The following is a 22,608-nucleotide window of genomic DNA, read 5'->3' on the forward strand; positions in this document are numbered from 1 at the left end:
AGCTCTAAAGACTGAATTTGAAAACACCACTGACAGAATCAAATAGAAAAATTAATCTGACCTTCTAAAGAGAGTCTGAGAGTCTCGACTGACTAACATATGAAAAGCATACCCTTTATACCATGGCTTTCCAGAATGGTCTCAGCAATATAATTACATTTTCCAGTCCAAACAGTAACACTGATTCATACCTCATATATTTCTTTTTGCTGTGTCTGAAGTGCTATTGATTCTTCTACAGATAACAGTTGGGTAGGTGCATGATGAAGTGGTGGCAGCCGGGCTGCTGTGATGTCATCCAGATGTTTCTTATCTCTAAGACGTCTTTCTTCTTCGGAAATTGAAGATCCAAGTCTCCTAGGTGAACGACTAGGTGAGGAATCATGAGATGAGCCACTCCACTCAGCTGGTAATCTAAAAGGGATCAAATGGGAAGTTGCGACCCATATTTGCAATGTGAATTTAAGATGTAGTTTTTAATTCTAGAAATAGTCATTTCTGATACAGAAAGACTAAGAAAGAGACAGTATAAATCAGGTCATATTATAATGTACCACATAAGTGAATAAGTTGAACTTTCATAGTGCTTCTTCATGTAAAAAGGTAATTAATTTTCACAGCACTTTTACAAGGAAGGAAACTTTACCAATGAGGAAAAATTCATGGACAGGTTAAGTGACTTCCCCAAAGCCACACCGTAAATCACTGCTTTCGCAAGGATTAGAATGGAAGAGTTCCCAGCTCAGCAATAAGTCTATTAGAATATGCAGCCTCTCTCAATCTACTGAACGCTATCTACTTCAATTAACTTCCCTGAGGTTGAGGACATTCATTTTTTCCACAGGAAATGCTCCAGCACATTGAAGGATCGTGCCCTACTTAAGTACAATCTCTCTCTACATACAGGTTTCTAATACTAACCATAAAATCACATACTACACAGACACCTGGAGTCACTCTTTCCCGCCTTCCTCTGTGAATATCTGAAGTTTTTAATCAATGGAAAAAATGAACTAGTGATTTCATACAGCTTGTAATCTTCTAATGTAGTGATCTGCAGCTACAATACGTTAATCTTTTCAATTATATGAAGGCACTATGATGATGCTCCATGATGCATATCAATTGTTTCCAGAATAGCACCTAGTAAAGGTGCAAAACGCTATCATGTCACCAACTTGTAGCAAATATTCTTTTCGGGGGGAAAAAATCTCTGCCAGAAGTTGTACTTCTAGTTCTATGTTTCTGTGTATTTTGTGCCCATAAAATAGCAATGGCTGGGAGTCAGGGAAACTTCAGGCAGTCACTGTTGAAGTTTCCAGACAATTTTGCCAATATAGAAATTAAAATTCAGAGTGATCCTGAAAAGCCACCTGCTATTACAGTTCAATTGTAGTCCTAAAGGAATATTTGCCAGTTAAGTAATAGCTTCGTAGCGTGAACCAAAAAAACCTTTCAGGATTGATGATGGTTATTTATTACTCGTGGAATCAGGAGACTAAGCGACACATTTTTTGATGATAACTTTTGAATCAGGATTTTAGCCCCAGTCTCCAGATGTGGGGGACTAGCACATTAAACTAGCATGACACTAAATGCCATACGTCTTTTTGATCCTCTAATTCTGTCAAAACAAAGCAAAAGCCAAAAGCATTTACAGTCGCAAATTTTATATAGATAATAGTTAGCCCTCCTATTTATGAGAAACTTCTATATTCCGCAATACTTACAGGTTGGTTTTAAATTTATTTTTAGCTCTTGGGTTCTTAGCTCTTGATTCTAGAACTTCAATATAATGTGGCTTTTTTGATGCCACGGTGGGAAAGCTTCCAAAGGGATTCTTCTTAAATTTAGCAATGTTCTGTTCTTTTTCTGATTTTCTTTCATTGTTATTCCCATCTCCAACTGCAACTCTTTCAAAGGCATCCACCAGCATGTCACCACTGCTGCCTGAAGCATCCACTGCACTTTCTGTTTCACCCAGAGAACTGTATTTAGGTATCTGCTGATCAATTTTCATCAGGCTGATTGTGGATGAATTTAAATTGGATTCACTTTCGTGAGATTTTGCAAGGTCTTCTATCATACTCTCTATTTGATCAAGTTTTTTATGGCCCTTTGAAGAAACTGTACCTGTGTCTCTTTTCTCGGTACATTCACCTTCCTTGTCTTGCAAAACAGTTGTAGAAGTTTTGTTTACAAGAGTAGCAGAGTTTTCATAAATAGATGAGAAAACTTTATATGTTGATTTGTTCTCACTCAGGGCAACTCTTTGCTTGTTTGTATTAATCTCCTCTTGTTTTGTCTGAAACTCCAGTCTAACAACAGACAACAGTTCAGTTGTCCTCCTTAATTCTTCCTGCTGTGCTATGGAAAGCTTCAGCTTTTCAACAAAATCAGAGATCTTTTTACCTTTATCTGGAAGTCTATAAATAAATGTCCTAAAAATAAGAAAGAAATAGTTATGTGACAAGCCTCAGTCTTATTTCTGATATTCACATATGTAATATCAGATGGATAAAGTTAATAGTTTTAATATTTTCATGAAACATTGCTGGTTCCATGACATTAGAATTCTAATGTTTTCAGAATGTTTTAAGTTTGCATAAATGCATGACATCTGTAGTTTTATAAGTTCATGACTATAGCAGAAAAAAAGTAATCATTTTGCCAAACCAGTGAAGATTATTCTGAGCTGAAATAATGATTTGACAAATATTTTACAACGATTTCATTTAAAAGATCACAGAACTGGGAGGGGAAAATACAAGACTGAAGTGAACTGTGCTATGATTACTGAAGATATTTATCAATTGACTTTAGAACTGTGAATTTATAAAACTTGAGTATACTTCTAAAACTGTTGTCTTGACAGCCTTACCCAGAACAGTCTTCACAACTCTATTATCTTATCAAAGCTATCTGTAGCAAATTAATCACAGAAGTGTGCGCGTGTGAAATCCAACCTATAAAGTGATGTGATTCTGACACAAATGAGTAGCATTCACAACCAGTAAATTGGGTCCAAGAAAGTTTTACTAACTGATTTTATGAAAAAATCAAGTGAAGTATCAGTAAGTAGATCTCTTAGGTGTAGTCTACACTAGAAAAGGTTTGCTGGTAAAGCTATACCAGCAAACCCTCCTAGTGTATACACAACTTACACTGGCGAAAATCTGTTTTTGCCACTATAGTTTATATCAAAATAAGCTATATTAGCAAAAGCACTTCTATGCCAGTATAACTGCATCTTCACAAGGGATGTTGCTGCTATAGAAATGTTGCAAAAAACCCAAAAAACCACAATGCCCTGACCAACACCAGGAAAAGATTTCAGTGTAGACCAGACCTTAGAGAATAGGGCTAAAATTGCACATTTGTGCAGGATGCATGTTTGTTCTAGTTCTTCCTTTTCCCCACTCTTTAGTTTTCCTTCACTGGAAGGAAAAAAAAAAAAAAAAAAAGATATGTCTTTATACTAAGTTAGCTACCTCACTGTACATTTTTTAGAGGGGACCAGGCACAGAAGTTTCTACCTCAGCATAGCTAGTTGTAATCAAAGCCCCACTGATTGGGGTTTACCTCAACTAGCTACACTGAGGTATAAAACTACTTGTGTCTTGTCTCCACTACAATTTTACATCAAACTTGCTATCTCAATGTGAAACAAGACATATCTTTTTTTACAATGAAGACATAGCCTAAGTTTTAGACACCACCCCTCTATATTTCCCCCCATAAATTGTGTTCCCCTCCCCACTTTGGCCTTTACTCATTAACTCTGTCTCTCACACACACTCTTTTTATTGAAAGAAGACTTGAAAGCCTCCTTAAAAACCACGTATTTCTGTAGATGACATGTTATATTTGCAAATCATTAAAGCCCTGACCCCGCAAACATGTAAACACGTGGGGTGGTTTTACTCATGTGAGGAGCCCCACTGACTTTGAATAGAGTCACTCATGCTTAAGTGCTTGCAAGATCAGGCCCTACTAACACAAAAGCATCACTTATTTATTGTTCTTCACTGGTTCTTGCTCCCAGACTCAAGATCTAAGTGATCACCATGTGTTGGGTCAGGAAGGAATTTTCCCTGAGGTTAAATTGGCAGTGACAAACTTTTTCACCTTCCTTTGCGGTGTGTGGGTGCAGGTTACTTGCTAGGATTAACTGCGTCTACCGAACAATCACTTTCCTGGCTTTGGGCGTAAATGTACCTCACTCCCACCTATTCTCTGCCTGTGGCACCTAACAGTCTAGTCTTCCGTAGACTGTAATACTTTGGTCATTGGGTTTAGCGTGTGGGCGCTGGGTGGCGTTGGTGGCCTGTAATATACAGGAATCAGACCAGATGATCCGGTCAGCCCTTCTGGCACTGAATTCTATGATTGTCTGATCCTGTATTGCTTGGACTCCCAAATCCTTCTGTCTTCTATCAGTGCACTCTCTGTGCTTGGCACAGCCCCTGTGAAGCGGCCCCTTCAATAGGGGAAAATTCTTCCGGCTGTTGAGCCTGTTCTGCCCACCAAACCCAATCTGTGACCTGGTTGTTATCCCTCTCACAAGAACTCAGCTCCTGTCACTGTGGTATCCACCATCCAAAGTGACAGCAGACAGTGGGGGGACAGGTGCTCCTGCAAAGTCACTGGCAAGATCAGGCTTCACTGTGTCATGTCTGCGTGTCTTGGAAATGGTGGTGGCTGTGGGTGGGTGAACAGGAGGAAGGCAGCTATGTGTGTGCGCACGCGTGTACAAGTAGGGGGGGATGATAGCGGTGTGTTGGTCTTGCGGTAGTGGTACCTCTATTTGTGTGTGTGTGTGTTGGAGGTGGTGGAAGCTAGGGGACAGGACGCAGGGCAGCTCTGTGTGTGTGCGTGGTACGTGTGTGGGGGGGATGACAATACTGATGGGGTAGTGGTGTGTCTGTGTGTGCGTGCGCGCGTGTGTCTGTGTTTTAGGTGGTGGTAGTGGTTGGGGGGGCAGGAGGCAGGGCAGCTCTGTGTGTGGAGCAGCGATGACAGCAATGTGTTGGGGTAGCAATGCGTATCTCCGTGTGTGGGTGCTGGGGGGGCCGGAAGCAGGGCAGCTCCGTCTGTGGGGCGGGGGGGGAATGAGAGCGGGGTGTTGGGGCAGCTCCGTGCGTGGGGCGGCGGGGGAGGGAATGAGGGCAGGGTGTTGGGGCAGCTCCGTGCGTGGGGCGGCGGGGGAGGGAATGAGGGCAGGGTGTTGGGGCAGCTCCGTGCGTGGGGCGGCGGGGGAGGGAATGAGAGCGGGGTGTTGGGGCAGCTCCGTGCGTAGGGCGGCGGGGGAGGGAATGAGAGCGGGGTGTTGGGGCAGCTCCGTGCGTGGGGGGGTGGAGGGGGAGGGAATGAGAGCGGGGTGTTGGGGCAGCTCCGTGCGTGGAGCGGGGGAGGGGGGGAATGAGAGCGGGGTGTTGGGGCAGCTCCGTGCGTGGAGCGGGGGAGGGGGGGAATGAGAGCGGGGTGTTGGGGCAGCTCCGTGCGTGGGGCGGGGGGGAGGGGGAATGAGAGCGGGGTGTTGGGGCAGCTCCGTGCGTGGGGCGGGGGGGAGGGGGAATGAGAGCGGGGTGTTGGGGCAGCTCCGTGCGTGGGGCGGGGGGGAGGGGGAATGAGAGCGGGGTGTTGGGGCAGCTCCGTGCGTGGGGCGGGGGGGAGGGGGAATGAGAGCGGGGTGTTGGGGCAGCTCCGTGCGTGGGGGGAATGAGAGCGGGGTGTTGGGGCAGCTCCGTGCGTGGGGCGGGGGAGGGGGGGGGAAATGAGAGCGAGGTGTTGGGGCAGCTCCGTGCGTGGGGCGGGGGAGGGGGGGGGGAATGAGAGCAGGGTGTTGGGGCAGCTCCGTGCGTGGGGCGGGGGAGGGGGGAGGGAATGAGAGCGGGGTGTTGGGGCAGCTCCGTGCGTGGGGCGGGGAATGAGAGCGGGGTGTTGGGGCAGCTCCGTGCGTGGGGCGGGGGGGAATGAGAGCGGGGTGTTGGGGCAGCTCCGTGCGTGGGGCGGGGGAGGGGGGGGGGAATGAGAGCGGGGTGTTGGGGCAGCTCCGTGCGTGGGGCGGGGGAGGGGGGAATGAGAGCGGGGTGTTGGGGCAGCTCCGTGCGTGGGGCGGGGGAGGAATGAGAGCGGGGTGTTGGGGCAGCTCCGTGCGTGGGGCGGGGGGGGGGAATGAGAGCGGGGTGTTGGGGCAGCTCCGTGCGTGGGGCGGGGGAGGGGGGAAATGAGAGCGGGGTGTTGGGGCAGCTCCGTGCGTGGGGCGGGGGAGGGGGGAAATGAGAGCGGGGTGTTGGGGCAGCTCCGTGCGTGGGGCGGGGGAGGGGGGAAATGAGAGCGGGGTGTTGGGGCAGCTCCGTGCGTGGGGCGGGGGAGGAGGGAAATGAGAGCGGGGTGTTGGGGCAGCTCCGTGCGTGGGGTGGGGGAGGGGGGAAATGAGAGCGGGGTGTTGGGGCAGCTCCGTGCGTGGGGCGGGGGAGGGGGGAGGGAATGAGAGCGGGGTGTTGGGGCAGCTCCGTGCGTGGGGCGGGGAATGAGAGCGGGGTGTTGGGGCAGCTCCGTGGGTGGGGCGGGGGGGAATGAGAGCGGGGTGTTGGGGCAGCTCCGTGCGTGGGGCGGGGGAGGGGGGGGGGGAATGAGAGCGGGGTGTTGGGGCAGCTCCGTGCGTGGGGCGGGGGAGGGGGGAATGAGAGCGGGGTGTTGGGGCAGCTCCGTGCGTGGGGCGGGGGAGGAATGAGAGCGGGGTGTTGGGGCAGCTCCGTGCGTGGGGCGGGGGGGGGGGAATGAGAGCGGGGTGTTGGGGCAGCTCCGTGCGTGGGGCGGGGGAGGGGGGAAATGAGAGCGGGGTGTTGGGGCAGCTCCGTGCGTGGGGCGGGGGGGGGGGGAAATGAGAGCGGGGTGTTGGGGCAGCTCCGTGCGTGGGGCGGGGGAGGGGGGAAATGAGAGCGGGGTGTTGGGGCAGCTCCGTGCGTGGGGCGGGGGAGGAGGGAAATGAGAGCGGGGTGTTGGGGCAGCTCCGTGCGTGGGGTGGGGGAGGGGGGAAATGAGAGCGGGGTGTTGGGGCAGCTCCGTGCGTGGGGCGGGGGGGAGGGGGAATGAGAGCGGGGTGTTGGGGCAGCTCCGTGCGTGGGGCGGGGGAGGGGGGAATGAGAGCGGGGTGTTGGGGCAGCTCCGTGCGTGGGGCGGGGGAGGGGGGAATGAGAGCGGGGTGTTGGGGCAGCTCCGTGCGTGGGGCGGGGGGGAGGGGGAATGAGAGCGGGGTGTTGGGGCAGCTCCGTGCGTGGGGCGGGGGGGAGGGGGAATGAGAGCGGGGTGTTGGGGCAGCTCCGTGCGTGGGGCGGGGGGGAGGGGGAATGAGAGCGGGGTGTTGGGGCAGCTCCGTGCGTGGGGCGGGGGAGGAGGGAAATGAGAGCGGGGTGTTGGGGCAGCTCCGTGCGTGGGGCGGGGGGGGGAATGAGAGCGGGGTGTTGGGGCAGCTCCGTGCGTGGGGCGGGGGGAATGAGAGCGGGGTGTTGGGGCAGCTCCGTGCGTGGGGCGGGGGAGGGGGGAATGAGAGCGGGGTGTTGGGGCAGCTCCGTGCGTGGGGCGGGGGAGGGGGGAATGAGAGCGGGGTGTTGGGGCAGCTCCGTGCGTGGGGCGGGGGCGGGGGGAATGAGAGCGGGGTGTTGGGGCAGCTCCGTGCGTGGGGCGGGGGAGGAATGAGAGCGGGGTGTTGGGGCAGCTCCGTGCGTGGGGCGGGGGGAATGAGAGCGGGGTGTTGGGGCAGCTCCGTGCGTGGGGCGGGGGAGGGGGGAAATGAGAGCGGGGTGTTGGGGCAGCTCCGTGCGTGGGGCGGGGGGAATGAGAGCGGGGTGTTGGGGCAGCTCCGTGCGTGGGGCGGGGGGGGAGGGGGAATGAGAGCGGGGTGTTGGGGCAGCTCCGTGCGTGGGGCGGGGGGAATGAGAGCGGGGTGTTGGGGCAGCTCCGTGCGTGGGGCGGGGGAGGAGGGAAATGAGAGCGGGGTGTTGGGGCAGCTCCGTGCGTGGGGCGGGGGGGGGAATGAGAGCGGGGTGTTGGGGCAGCTCCGTGCGTGGGGCGGGGGGAATGAGAGCGGGGTGTTGGGGCAGCTCCGTGCGTGGGGCGGGGGAGGGGGGAATGAGAGCGGGGTGTTGGGGCAGCTCCGTGCGTGGGGCGGGGGAGGGGGGAATGAGAGCGGGGTGTTGGGGCAGCTCCGTGCGTGGGGCGGGGGAGGGGGGGAACGAGAGCGGGGTGTTGGGGCAGCTCCGTGCGTGGGGCGGGGGGAATGAGAGCGGGGTGTTGGGGCACCAGTGCATCTCTCGGTGCGTGCGGGGGCGGGGGGTTAGGAGGTAGGCGCCGGGCGGGGATGGCAGCAGGGTGTTGGGCGGAACGTGCACGAGGGCAGCTGTGTGCGTATTGGGGGCGGGCAGCTGGTCCCCGGCGGGAAGCCGTTACGTCGGTTACCCGTCTCCGCCGCGCGGGCCCGTGGCCGGGGAAGGACGGGCTCAGCCCAGCCCCGGGGTGGTGGCCGCGGGGCGCTATTCCGGGGTCTCGCTCCCGCCTGCCCCGCGCTCACCGAGCGGCCAGCAGCCTCTCCTGGCGCCTCAGCATCTCCTGCAGCTCTTGCAGGCTTCGGCCCCGCAGCTCCCCGCCTTCCCCTGGCGGCGATGACATGCTGCCAGCCGGCCGGGAATAGGCACCTGCCACTGCAGGGGGTTCCCCAGCGCCGGCTCCGCCAGCGGCTTCCGCCGCACACAGGAGGCCGCCATGTTACCGGAAGGGACGGTACGGCAGCAGGGTCAGACTGTGTTGAAAGGCGGAGGCGTGCGCCACTGATCCCTGGGCCCTTAGCCGGTCGTCCCGCCCCTCTCTAGGTCCCGTTTTTCTACCAAGTGCGCGCACACCCACCCCCGGCCGGGTGGGTCCCGCCCCCCCCCCCACCCCCGTCTCTCCAGCGCCTCCATCCCAAATATGCCCAATCTCCCTCCTCTGCCCCTAAACCTCCACCCACCTCCCCCCTGCCGGACCACTGACCAGACACCCCCCGCTCCATAAACCCCTGCATCCCCCACAGACATTATACCCCCATCAGTTCCCCCCCCCAAACGAGTCCCAGGCTCCTCCCTCCACACAACCCTTCTCCAAACCCTGATCACCTCCCGCTCTACATGACCCCTGCTGCATCCCATACACACAAATAAACCAACTCATGACCAAACCTCACGGTCCTCTTCCCTCCATGCCCCCTTATCTCTACCCGCAATGACTTTGGGGTCTAATATCCCACGGCCCTGCCAACTGCACTCCCACTTTGCACAGAACTCCACACTCACCTTCCAGATAACCGTGTGTACGGTCATACATTATAATGTTTTTCTCTACCATAGATAAAACTTTGTGGGGCACTGTGTCTTAAAAATAAACGGTGTCAAAGATGATGTTGGAGTTGCGGATACAGACTAACACAGCTGCTACTCTGAAACCAGTTGTGAATGCAATCCTCAGTCACCCAAGTGTGTTCTACCTGTTCAGACCAATGATGCGGCCAGCTTAGAGTCTGCAATGTTTTCTCTACTGAGATCCTGATGTCTCATTAGATATTAATGCAGTGTTTTAATTCATTAGGGACAAATGCTATTCATTCCTCCCTCCATGATGTAGGAACAAAGATGTAGAAGAATCAGTGTGGTGGTTTCACTGCTCCAAGGGCAGGATTAGGGTGGTTACTCAAGTCTGAATTGTGGGGACTTTTACAAAGTCCCTCCACCTCTCAAATTAGCTCCTGGTAATAGCTGAAAAAGCAAAACCGATGGGAAAGGACAGCATCTATACCCTTCGTTCAGCACCCTTAGCAGCCCGCATGTGTCAAAGTGGAAAAGTTGTTCCTTTCGCTCACCCAACCTAAGTGCTTCTGCGGTTAGAAAGCAGATGCCTACAGCCAGATAGAAAATTTCCTCATTCCTGAAGCCAGTCATTTTGTTAAACTTTCTAGTAGTACTTTAAATAAACAAGAATAACAGAAAGTAGCTGTCTACCACCCCAAAAGCAACATTTATATAATGTTGTCATATTCACTCAATTATTGTGCAATGGGGCAACCCTTGTAAAGTGACTGATGTAAAGAACAGATACCAGGATGAGACTCAAAATGGCAATTTTCAAATACATCTATATTCCCTCAAAATATTAACACAAGACAACCAGCAAAATAGGAGAAATGCACTCAAGACTACAGGGAGTGGGACTTAAACAGCAGGAACCAGGAAGAAAGGGGTGGGTTAAGAGTGGAAGGAAGGGAATTGAATGAGGATGGTAGGGTGGCGCCAGTTTCCTATTTCAAGCTGAGTGGTGCAGATGTTTGAAAAGATCTGTGGCTTATGAACCACAGGTTGCTGACTTCTGCACTAAATAAATCAAGTGACCCAATTGAAGCAAAGGGCCCTCAGCCCATCAGAGTTCAACTCAAGATGGATCCCCATGTCACACAGTCTGCATTCTTGAACGTGGTTATTACGTTCATTGGAAGAAGCACATTTTGTAGTAAGCTGGATGAAAGAAAAAGTAGAGAACAGAAGCAGATACTTGTGTCTGGTGTTCAACAGTCAGTTTACTGAAAAAGTAGTGGGGGTCTAGATTTCTTACTAAAACTGATTTGCACTTTTCACTGGTAAAAAATCTAGCCACTTCCATTTGTTTAAATGGACATTATCTTTTAGCTGACCATAGGATCTTACTGGGACTCAAGATTTTTAATTGTCCGGGATTGCTCAAGTAAGGGTAAAGGTAGAGATTACAGGGATTTTTGCAAATTGACATTTTCTATTGACTATTTTTAGTTTGGCCACAAATTTACATTTTGAAAATACAGGTTTTTATAAAATGTAGTGACAATGAATACATTTCTACCTTTTTTAAAAAATTCCCAAATGAGAACAGATGATTTGAAGTAAATAAACATTCCTCTTCACAATGCAAGAGCTAAACCTTGCAACACAAAAGAAACCAAAAGTGAAACTGACCCCATTGACTTTCATTGTCCAAACAGAGAAATGCAAAATCTAAACAAAGAACATAGATGAGACTTGTTATGTCAAACTTGTTTTAAAATATCTTTGTGGGTAATACACAAAGTAAATATAGAACTTGAGACTCTGTTGGTTTGCTTATTTTGTTTTTTCTGAACTGGTTGTTATGAGTGCCATGATCTTTATTAAACCCACTCCATCTAGTAGTAATAATAATAAAGCCATTAGCTGAATGGTGGTTCCCAGGTGGCAGATTTGGGTCTTTTAAAGTTTATCCCAATAGAGGCCGCTTGGTCCAAGTACTAGTAAAGAGACATTTCTCAGAGATTGTTAAAACAGTTGTTTTATGAACAGGATGAACTGAAGGCCAGTCCCAGAGGGATTGAGAGAGGAAGCATGTTAAAATGACTATCCACCCCTTTGTTTGCTCAGCTGGAAGGTGAATGGAAAGGCTGAGGGCCAGGGGAAATGAGATTAATCAAGTCGGCAGCTACCCATTGGAAAAAAAAAATACCATGATCAGGGTGAGAAAAACCCAACTAAGTGACTAGTGAGTGGATTGTATTAGTGCCTGCTGCCCCCAGACAAGATCATCCCCTCCTGCAGAAAATCCTACAGGAGAAGGAAGAAATCTCTGTTTGCCCCATTTCTCCCTGATCATTCTGTCAGGGGAGGCAGGTTTGCCTCTGACAAATAGGCAAGAATACTCCCCCTCCCCAATTTCGGTGATCCCAGGGAAGCTGTAATACGCCAAATAAAGGCTCTATTCCCCTGCATCTGCTCTGAATTCTAGCCCCTCCTCTGGCCAACTCCCAAGCCCCAGTAACCCTTTAGACCTATAAGTGGAAGTTTTTTAACTTACTCTTCACACAGCCAGAGGCAGGATGATGCATATCCCTCAGCTCACCCCCTCCTGCCCTATATCTCCACCTCTTCTCCTTGTGCAAACCACAGAGGAAAAGGTGGCAATGTCATGGAAAGAGAATGCCCCCTTTTTCTGTAGGGGAACAGGGAGGCGCACATTCAGAGGGTCCTTTTCATGCACAGGTCTACGCAGGATGATCTACAGCTCTATCACTATTATACTTTGAGTTGCTGCTGTGTAACTTCCGTTCAATCATTATTACATGTGCAGAAAGGTAATAGCATTTACAATTTATATTTCTAACTCTGAACTGCAGCACCACCGTGCAACAGTAGGAGAAAAGGTGATGGGAATGAAATCTCATGTTGCAAATTACCAACATGAATCATCAGCAATGATGTGCTGGATACAAAACATGTGAGAGTTCCCCTATGGCATCACTCATAAGGACAATCACTCAGACTGTGACATTCATCTATCTTTAGCTAGCATCATTAGGAAAAATACTGAGTAGATGATGCCTGTATTAGGATAAGATTTAGAATTCCCTTTATGGTTTAAGTATGATCAGCAATTTAGGTGGAGGTCATCAAGTGATCCACCTATAGAAAAGAATGGGGGTGAATATACATTCCTGGTCAAATTTGATCTTGTCACTTATTCAGCAGAAGCCATTATGGATGCCTAGGCAGTGGAAAGCAGACGCTAATGCTCAAAGGTAGAAGTGGATCTGAAACACCCTCATCCTCCCAACCCCTACCCCTACCTCCCTGCTATGAACTGGCAGCCGGAGCAATTGCGGGGAAGGGGAAGGTCATGCATTCTCAGGCCTTGCCAGCTGAGAGTACAGAGAACTGTTTTGTAGGAAGGAAACCCCCCAAACAGCCCTGTTTCGAAGACAAGTAGATCTCATCAGACAGAACGTGGTCAGCCTAATATAATCTAGGGACTTTGGCCACTTCTTTTTCTACTGGGGTTTAACATATTTACATTGCACATCAGAAGGGTTGCCAATTTTGATATGATGAAATCTCCAGGAATACATCCAATGACAATCTTTAATTAAAGATTAATCTTTATTTCCTGGAGACTCCAGGCCAATCCTAGAGGGCTGGCAACCCTACACATCAATAGTATTTTCACAGCTTGTCTTGAAGAACATTCTCTTTGTATTAGAGCATGTTTTGCCTCCACATTAGAGGGGAATATTTCTTCCAGTCACCAACTGTTTTCTTGAACACTTTGTTCAGCACTCATATAAGGTGCTTATTATTTCACAGGATTGGTCCCTTTGTTTCTTATTGTAGTAGACTTTACTATGCTCCCCACTTTGGATATTGTCCCAAGAGAGGGTGCTATTAATAACAGCTGACAGAAGGCGATAGTCTGTTTTCTGTCATGTCTGAAGTCAAATGCAATTTATTCCTCAATAGTATGAGAACAGTTGCTATGCAATTCAGCGTTATTTGTATGGCAAATATCTTGGAACCTACAAGAAGATCCAATTATAAGAAGAGCAGCAGAGAAGAAAATCCACTCTTCTGATAAATAAAATAGAATAAATGAGGTGACAGATGAGACAAGGATAGGAGAGAGGAATATTGCTCTTTATATAGGGAGATTAGGCTTTCAAGTAATTAGGCAATGTATTCAAAAGTATACTGTTTGACATACTATACAAGTCACTGGGTACATTCTGATAGAGATAGATGTTTGCGTGTGTGAATTTTTAATACTTCTGGAAGGTACCAGAATGAAGCTCTCCATCCAAAGGATAGAAATAGGAAAAAGGCCACAGGATTAAAGCCAGTCAATGTTTTTCAACTAAAAAGTTTTATTGGAAAAATGTGGATGCATCAAAATTTTTGATTTACCAACTGGGAAGTTCTAAAAAAAAATGAAAATCTTAATTTAAATTGATATTTCAAAGCAAAACTAAAAATGTTAAATTTTGACTCAAAATGCCATTGACTTTTGGGTTTTGGAAACAAAAATTTCAGTTTTCCATTTTTTATTTTTTTCTGGTATCTCCTACTTAAAAAAAATTAAAATAGATGTTTCCATTCTCTGCCCCTCCCCCCCACTAGTGGTGTGTGTTCCTGCACTGATGATGGTGATATCTCCAGCACAGCCTATGGGTTTAGTAGAGGGCCAAATCCTACACTCCTAAGTTTCTACACTTTTTAACCTGCTCATCCACTCATAAAAACCCCCAATGTCAAAACCTCTCCAGCACATCAAGGATCTACAACCTATCCTGAAGGACGATCCCTCACTCTCACAGATCTTGGGAGACAGGCCAGTCCTTGCTTACAGACAGCCCCCCCAACCTGAAGCAAATACTCACCAGCAACCACACACCACACAACAAAACCACTAACCAAGGAACCTATCCTTGCAACAAAGCCCATTGCCAACTCTGTCCACATATCTATTCAGGGGACACCATCACAGGACCTAATCACATTGGGCACACTATCAGAGGCTCGTTCACCTGCACATCCACCAATGTGATATATGGCATCATGTGCCAGCAATGCCCCTCTGCCATGTACATTGGTCAAACTGGACAGTCTCTACGTAAAAGAATCAATGGACACAAATCAGACGTCAAGAATTATAACATTCAAAAACCAGTCGGAGAACACTGGTTACTCACACCTTCTTGTCAGCTGTTGGAAATGGGCCATCCTGATTATCACTACAAAAGGTTTTTTTTCTCCTGATGATAATAGCTCACCTTAACTGATCACTCTCGTTATAGTGGGTATGGCAACACCCATTTTTTCATGTTCTCTGTGTATATATCTTCCTACTGTATTTTCCACTGCATGCATCCAATGAAGTGGGTTTTAGCCTGCGAAAGCTTATGCTCAAATAAATTTGTTAGTCTCTAAGGTGCCACAAGTACTCCTGTTCTTTTAAAGATTTTAGTAGTGCATTTGGCAATTTACAGGAAAACCAGAGTCCACGTCTGAGATGCACACCAAAGCTATCAAAATTGCGCATACAAAAAGACATCTAAGACGGTATTAGCTAAGCTATAACACTTTACAGAACTCATCTTAAGAAACCAAACTAGTAACACTGCTCATCATTGATTAGTCACTGGTTCTAATCTTTGCTATTGCTTGCATATTTATAAGGCTCTTTGGATGCAACATATTATTTGCTTCATTTAAAATATGTTTTTAGAAGACAATATACACTCAATGTGTGTGATGAATAATGGAAATTGAAGTTATAAAAAATGGGCCAATTTATTCTAGTGGTATAATTCTAGTGAGGTCAATGGAGCAACGTCCCTGATGTACTTGGGAATCTGTCTTAATCTGTCCTTGGTTTAGACAACAGAACAGATAGTCATTTTTATACCAGTTTTTTTGTGTTTGTTTGAGGGACAAGGGACCATTATGCCAGTTATTTTGTATACAAAACAAGTTCTCTTTTCTTTAATTAAGAGCCTCATCTATTTGATACTTAGCTCAAAGAGCAGTTTTCAGTCTTAAACAAGGGAGTGATTTCCTGTTCTCAAGAGTGTATCTGCCAAAGGAAACATTAACAAGAAATTCCAAGAGCCAAACAAATCACTTTCAAATTAACACATGTTTTGCACCTAGAAGGGTTTGCAGGATAAGTTGTTTCTATGATTTTTATGGTAAGCTTATGTTATATTCAAATTAGTGTTGAGACACTAGAGTATAAAAATTCCTATAAAATACACAATATTTATTGCTGTTTATCCTTTTCAAAGCCTACATACCATAGATATTAAAATGTACAATGTAACTATTATTTATATGCAAACTGAATCCCCAAGTGCTTTCTTGATTTAAATACAAGACAGCTGACAACATGGTTTAAATTACAAAAGAATATGGGCTACAAACACTGTATTGTGATCTAAATAAAGTGATATAATTTACTCTTACATATTCAATGCACTTTATAGGACCTAGCTACATGGATCTCATTGACTATTTCCTAATTTCCAGTGCTGTAAGACACATTTATCCAAACCAGTGTTGACAAACAGGATATTGAAATATGAAAACATTTTTACAGTTTGACTTAGGTTCATATACTCAAAGGCCAGAAGGACCCACTGATCACCTAGTTTGACTCTTGACAGTGGAACTATGCTGATTTACACAGCTCATGATCTGACCCTAAATCTTTAGCTGATCTCTGAGTAACAAACTTTTTTCCCCCCTCTCCCTCCTTCTCCACCTTCATCATCAAGACCACACAGTACCCATCAATCAAGTTTGAACAAAATTCAATTATAAAATCCTTGTCTGTTTTTAGTCAGTGATTTCTATGCAGCGTATCAGATATCAAGATGTCCTTAACTAGGGCTGAAGAAACTATGTACTTCTCATTTAGTTTAGAAATTAATCCATATTTCAAATTATTCTATAAATAATATATTTTTAAGAGGAAACTTCTACAAGGAAGACTCAGTTGCTCTGAAAGAAGCCCAGTGCAGTTTCACAGTCAGAGTGGTTGATTTTTTTGCTTTACTCAGAGTTAATGAGGCCTGTATGACATTTTCCAGAAGAGATTCCATTGAACCCTTTGAAAGCATAATGAATTTCCTTTTGATATTTATAATAAAATACTGCCCAACATTTCCCCCATTCTCTCACAATCTCCAAGCAAATGCCATTTGCTGAGAAACTCCCCAAAATGACTCTTGTTTCTGAACCTTTGCCTGTGTAACTTCATTGGGCTCCATTATGACTCAGGGGGGAAAAAGGTTAACATCCTTTGTAACCATGCACCTTTCCCCCATCTTTTAATTCAGTCTTCATCCAGCCACCTGAAGTTTAAAGATTGCTCCCATATAATAAACCAGCCTCATCACATGATCAAACTGCTTGTGGAGCCATCTTGCCATGTAAGATGTCAAGAGGTGCTTGTGTAATGAACTGTGACTGCGTACCCATGAGGACACCAGAATCACAAGTGCGGTTCAATTCAAAAATCCTCAACATCAAGAGCAGAAGCATCTATCCCTTGAACAAAGTAAAAACATAATGAGGGCCTATCAACGCTTGAAACACTACAGCGACATAGCTGCAGTGCTGTAGTATTTCAGTGTAGGCACTACCTGTGCGGATGGGAGGAGTTCTCCCATAGGCGATCCACTTCCCTGAGAGGGAGTAACTAGCACTAGCACTGTCTACACTGGGGTTAGGTCGACTTAAATACATCTCTCCGTGGTGTGGATTTTTCATACCCCTGAGTGACTTAGCTGGGTCGACATAACTTTTTAGTGTAAATCAGGCTAAGTTATGAAATAGTCTGAATGGTTGCTGCTATCAGCCACTAGAGGGAGTCATGATCACATGCACTAGGCAAGCATACCATATATGCATTGGGTATAGAAAAATCAACCACCATTAGAAGAGTTCTGTGTAGCTCGAAAGCTTGTCTTTCACGAACCAAAGTTGGTCCAGTATAAGATATTACCTTACCCACCTTTTCTCTCACCATCATCTCTAGCACATATTAATGTATTTGAAGATCCTGCCAATAGTTTCATTTCTCATTTATAATTCTGATAAACTTCAAACTGGCTGTAAGATGGTGGAAGCCCAGTTCAGCCAGCTTAGTCTTTCAGAAACCACCAGGGCACCAAGTCTCAGGCACCACAGTGTAATTCAAGGAAAGATCCTCCACACAAGATTAAAACAACAGTTATCACTGATCTCAGGGTGTGAGTAGTTTCAGTGTACTTGCTACCTGGTCACAAGACAATTCCTCTGGTTTGCAGTATAAATATAGCTCCTCATTTCAGGGGTCTATAGAAAGTAACCCATTTTAATAAAAAGTAGGGGGGCTTGTCCTCAGGCCCTTTCCCAGTGGAGTGGTTTCTATGCCTTTTCACTACGAGAAACAGATTTATCCCTTCACTGGCATTAATGCAGAATCAGTATTTTAGAATTTTTTTTTTTAAACAAACATTTAAGAGCTACTTCTATGGTAGCACAGATTAAAATAAAACACTTTAGATAAGCAGATATTATACAGATCTCCATCCAACTGTATTTGAAGTAATTTATATATTCCTTGATTTTTTTTTTTGTGTGGTGGGGGAGGAAACAAACACTTATTCTGAATTTTGAAGATAGTATAATAATACTGAACTTTGCTTTTTAGAAAATGAACACTTTCAGTGTTCAGAAGCTGAAGTCCAGGTTCACTAGGCCCTACCTCTGCAGATTCACACACACAGTGAGATCTACTGTGTATATGAACTTGCAGAATTGGTGCCTTAGTTGATATTCCATTCCATTGCTTTGGTCTCTTCGAACAATTAATGTTTCTGCAAGTGTTCCAAACTATCCACACCAATGCAGACACTTGTGATTCCATCCTGCAAAATGTGCTATTTTATTTGCCAGTTACAAAGTGCAATTTCAAGACAAACTTCTCTAACAAGCATCCAAAAACATGAAAAACTTGGGAGTAAGCAAGGCATTTATTACATGTAGATTACTGATAATTTTAATTAAAAACACGACCTCTTACTTTGTTTCTACAGCTGGTGCCAAAGTTTAAAATCTTGGGTTAAGGTTGGGGAACACATTCATTTTGTGAAACCCTGAGGCATGCCTATTGTCGTCCAGTAATAATATGAAATGCTGGAGCAACATTAAGTAACAGTACATTTTTAAAAATAAAACGCAGCTGTGACTATAATATAAAGTTACTCTGTTTAAAAACTAATTTTAATAAAACCATAAGAAAACATTAAAAATAAAATTAGCATTGTTTTTTAAATTCTGGGATTATAAACAAGGTGTGAAAAATCATCTCTGTATTAAAATACTCGCAGGTAGAGCAGATGGAGTAATTTCTGCTAGTACATAGAAGCTGGGCATGAGATGTTAAGCCAAATTTTGAAGAAATGGTCTTCTGAATCAGAATCCAAAATCACATAATAGAATAATGCAGCTACTGCCGTTTGAAGGCAAAATTCTGCTCTGTAGTTATCATTCCTGTTTCTGGGGCAAAATGGACCAAGAACAAATCCAAATCCAAATGTAGGGCCTTGACTACAAGACTTGGTCCTGATTCTACAAACATTTATCACTGAATATAATTGCTTACATCTAACAGTAGTAGAAACGGAGGTCTCAATCCAACAAAGCAGTGAAGCTTTAGTGCTTACTCCTGAGAGCAGTAAGCAATACGTTCACTAGCAAGTGTTTGTAGGATCAAGTTCTTTGATAGTTACCTAAGGTACACAGCTCCGCTGTAAACATTCTGCAAAAGAATGTTGGACACTGGTGAACCTTTTTTGGGCAAACAGAGCCCATAGGACTGTAACAGGTGACCCATCCAAGAAGAAAAGAGGTGGCTTGCAAATCAACACCCTTTTGCAGGAGAATTACAGATTTTACACCTAATTATATTAGATTGAAAATAAAATAAATTACAGCTTCATTTTACAGAAAGATTTAAAACACACAATCAGAAAAACTATACAACTGTACAACAGTCTCTCCTTCAATGTGTTTGAAATATGAAAAATTGCACTATACAGCTTCCTCTCAAGAAGCAATACAGATTGCATTTTCAATCTGCTCTTCTTCCAAAACCCCATGCAAAACACTAATGTCAGTAGCAACTTCAGATATGGAGCTACTAAAAAGCTGCACACAGAAAATGTTGAGCAAGACTCTCTGCGGCTGGTCTTCTCTGTGGCTGCTTAGTTTAATTCTTATCAGACGTCAAGCTGCACAAGGCACTTGCTTATTTGTAAGGAATGCATTGACTTGTGTGTTTAAGATGTATTATTCTTCACACTAAACTCCAGGACTCTCTTGAATGGGATGTATGTCCTCACAGGTCTTGAAGTTTCAGGAGACCTTCTGCTGTCGATGTTTGTACTGCTAAGAGATGGAAAGACATTTTAACTGTCAAAGTCTGTGGGGTTCAACTTGTTTTGCTTGACATGTCAATTTGGGCAGCTAGACATAAACTTCACTGCAAAGAACTTGTGTCTTGAAGGTTCTTTTTGATACTAGCTCTAGAAGCTGTAATGCACATTAGATACACCCCAGATATCTTTTTAAATGTCATGAAGAACTCTTGGTAATCTTATGCCAGATAATAGCAAGTTTGGGATGTGAGCATCAACAAATCACATATTAGAATACATACCAACACAGGTGCTCTAATTTAGCATGCTTAAGTCTCCCTAAAGCCATAAAAACTAGTGACATGGAATTAAAAAATAAAATTGACTGTAAAAATGTAGTTTCATGAAAACTAAACTAGGTAGATGTCACAGATAAATTTAAAGAATGGGAGAAATCTGAGAGCTATGCAAAGGCTGCTTTGAGATCTAAAGGGGCCCCAAGAAGCACCACAAAGAAGGGTTTGTCAGCTTCATAGTGCCATTAAATTACACTCTAGGCTCAAAGTTGCCAAACAAGCTGAAAAACGGGCATGGTAGTTTTTATATTATGAGGGCAAATTATATTATACAAGATAGTTTACTGATTTCATGTGCCTACTTGCATTCCTCAAAATTAAATATTTATTTTGCAGGGCTGTTAAAATGGATTATTGTACCGCTGGGTATTTTAAAAATGGCAACGCTATTGGGGTTTATTGTTCATGCACAATTACTACTTTTTATTTTAAGTGAGTTTTGAGCAAGTTCTATCCCCCTCCTGATGCAAGTGCACGGAGCCTTGGTTATAGAAGAGCTAACATGGTTCCACTGGAGCATGTAAGAGAGAGAGAGTGTAGCCCATACAAATGGGCGGTGAAGACACCCTTCCCCTCAAAGAAAATAAAGCAGTTTAGGTGCAGGCTCAGGAGATAAAACAAAACTAAGCAGATCCAGTGGCCAATCCCCATGTAGGGCTGGGGGCATGTACAAGAACTACAGCAGCCTTCAAAGGAGCTCTACTGCCACTACTCAACCTTCAGAAGGAGTTGCCACTTTTTCCTCCCACCCCTGAAGCTTGCATTAGTCAGGCTTGTAACAGGATTCACCTAGCTACATGCACAGAGTCCAACAGTTAATATGTTAATAGTTATATTGTAATAGCTTTCAGAGGAGCTCTTACTGCAAACAGTGATCAACAATACGTTATTGCCTATATTAGGTTCCTGTAATATCTCAAATAATATCTAGCAATTTTAAGCTAACACTGACTTTTTAAAATAGTGATGGACCATGTATGTTACGAATACACAACATTAGCCTAATCTGAATTATGGAGCAGCCAAATTCCAGTACTGCCTAACATACTGGATACTTTACGCAACCCAACTGAAGTGCTAAAGTTCTGCAGCTATGTTCTGCTGCACTCACAGTAGGAAAACTTGAACACTATTTTTCCTATAGGTCACAAGAACAGTTCTTTGATATCCCCCCAAAAGGTGGAACTCTAGGGGGCCTAGGTTTAAACCCTGCTCATTTCACCCTTTTGTAGTTAAATACTCCAGGAGTCTCTACCATGCTCCATCATTTAAAGGAAAGAGACATGTTTGTTGTAGGTGTCAGAAATTAATTAAATGGTAAATATCATTTCTATGCTACACACCACTCTGTATGCCATGAAGAAAAAGATCATTAAATAAAAGTACATTAACCATTAGGCTGCAGATAAGTTCTTGAGAAATTACTGTTGGTAGATATAAGTGCTGTTGTTCCAAATCCATTTCTGGATAGATTTATTGACAGTGATTTTCTGCGGAGAACCTTTCCAGTAAATTATCTGAAGCTCTGAATACCTGGATGGAAGATCACATCCTATTCCGATCTCTCTTGTTTCTACATTAGTCCTTGGCTGGGTTTCCATTAAGTAGTCCAACCTGTCTTGTAATTCTTTATTCTGGAAAAGAAGGATTTTCTGCATGACCTTTCAAGTTGCATTTTCCAAGAAGACAAATATGTTTTAATGATTTTAGCTCATTAGCATTGTATTTTCTCTTTTAAATTAATAAAGTCCAGCATAAGGCTTTCTTCATCAACATTCCAAAATTATTATTTAGAATACACAAAAATTTTGGAAAATAAAGTTACTGTGACCATAAAACACAAGTCAATCAATGCCCTACATATAGAATGCTAGATTTTTTAAATGTCTCTATAGTGTAAATGCATAACTATGTTACAGAAGTTCAACATGAATGTGAAGATTATTTGTTTATTACATGCATTCATGATGATCCTGATGTTACAGATATTTCTGTTTCCATATTCAAGACCAGTTACTACATACAGTGAATTTACATAAAGAAAATATCAGACAGCATAGCTCCAACTCTAACAGTTCTTGTAAATCACATCAAAACAATTTTAACCCTTAAAAGAGTAAAGCTAATTTAAGTCCTTACCTCACATTCTAGGAAAGAGATTTTTTCTAGAAGCTGCATTATAAACAATTCCTTTTGCTTGATCTTTTTCTTTAGTATTTCGATCTATGAATGAAAAAAATCAGGAATATCTTAAGGCAAAGAGGTTAAAAAAAAGAAGAAACAAAAGACTATTCCACAAACCGAAACCAAAACTCACTGGATTTCAGTGTGCAGCCAATATTGTACTTTCTGTTCTAGAATGTGTATATATTCCAAAACAGTTTGAATTCAAAAGGGTCAGCTTGGGTGGTTTATACCATAATCACAGACATGCACTAACATGGCTTAATGCAGATGCCATGATCATACATGTGTACTAACATGGCTTCT

The 22,608-nt window shown here is 45.0% G+C and overlaps 1 protein-coding gene across 1 annotated transcript in view; it reads right to left on the minus strand.

Moving 5' to 3' along the window:
* LOC102930848 (myocardial zonula adherens protein) overlaps positions 1-22,608 on the minus strand; it is a 94,140-nt gene that overhangs the window by 1,768 nt on the left and 69,764 nt on the right. Inside the window, exons 11-14 of the mRNA XM_037910810.2 lie at positions 22,258-22,341; positions 21,652-21,752; positions 1,731-2,441; positions 192-414 (exon numbers count right to left, since the gene is read on the minus strand). Coding sequence (XP_037766738.1) covers positions 192-414; positions 1,731-2,441; positions 21,652-21,752; positions 22,258-22,341 — 1,119 coding nt within the window. The remainder of the gene's footprint in view (positions 1-191; positions 415-1,730; positions 2,442-21,651; positions 21,753-22,257; positions 22,342-22,608) is intronic.

Source organism: Chelonia mydas, chromosome 10, assembly GCF_015237465.2.
Source record: "Chelonia mydas isolate rCheMyd1 chromosome 10, rCheMyd1.pri.v2, whole genome shotgun sequence".
In the NCBI taxonomy this organism is placed as follows: Eukaryota; Metazoa; Chordata; order Testudines; family Cheloniidae; genus Chelonia; species Chelonia mydas.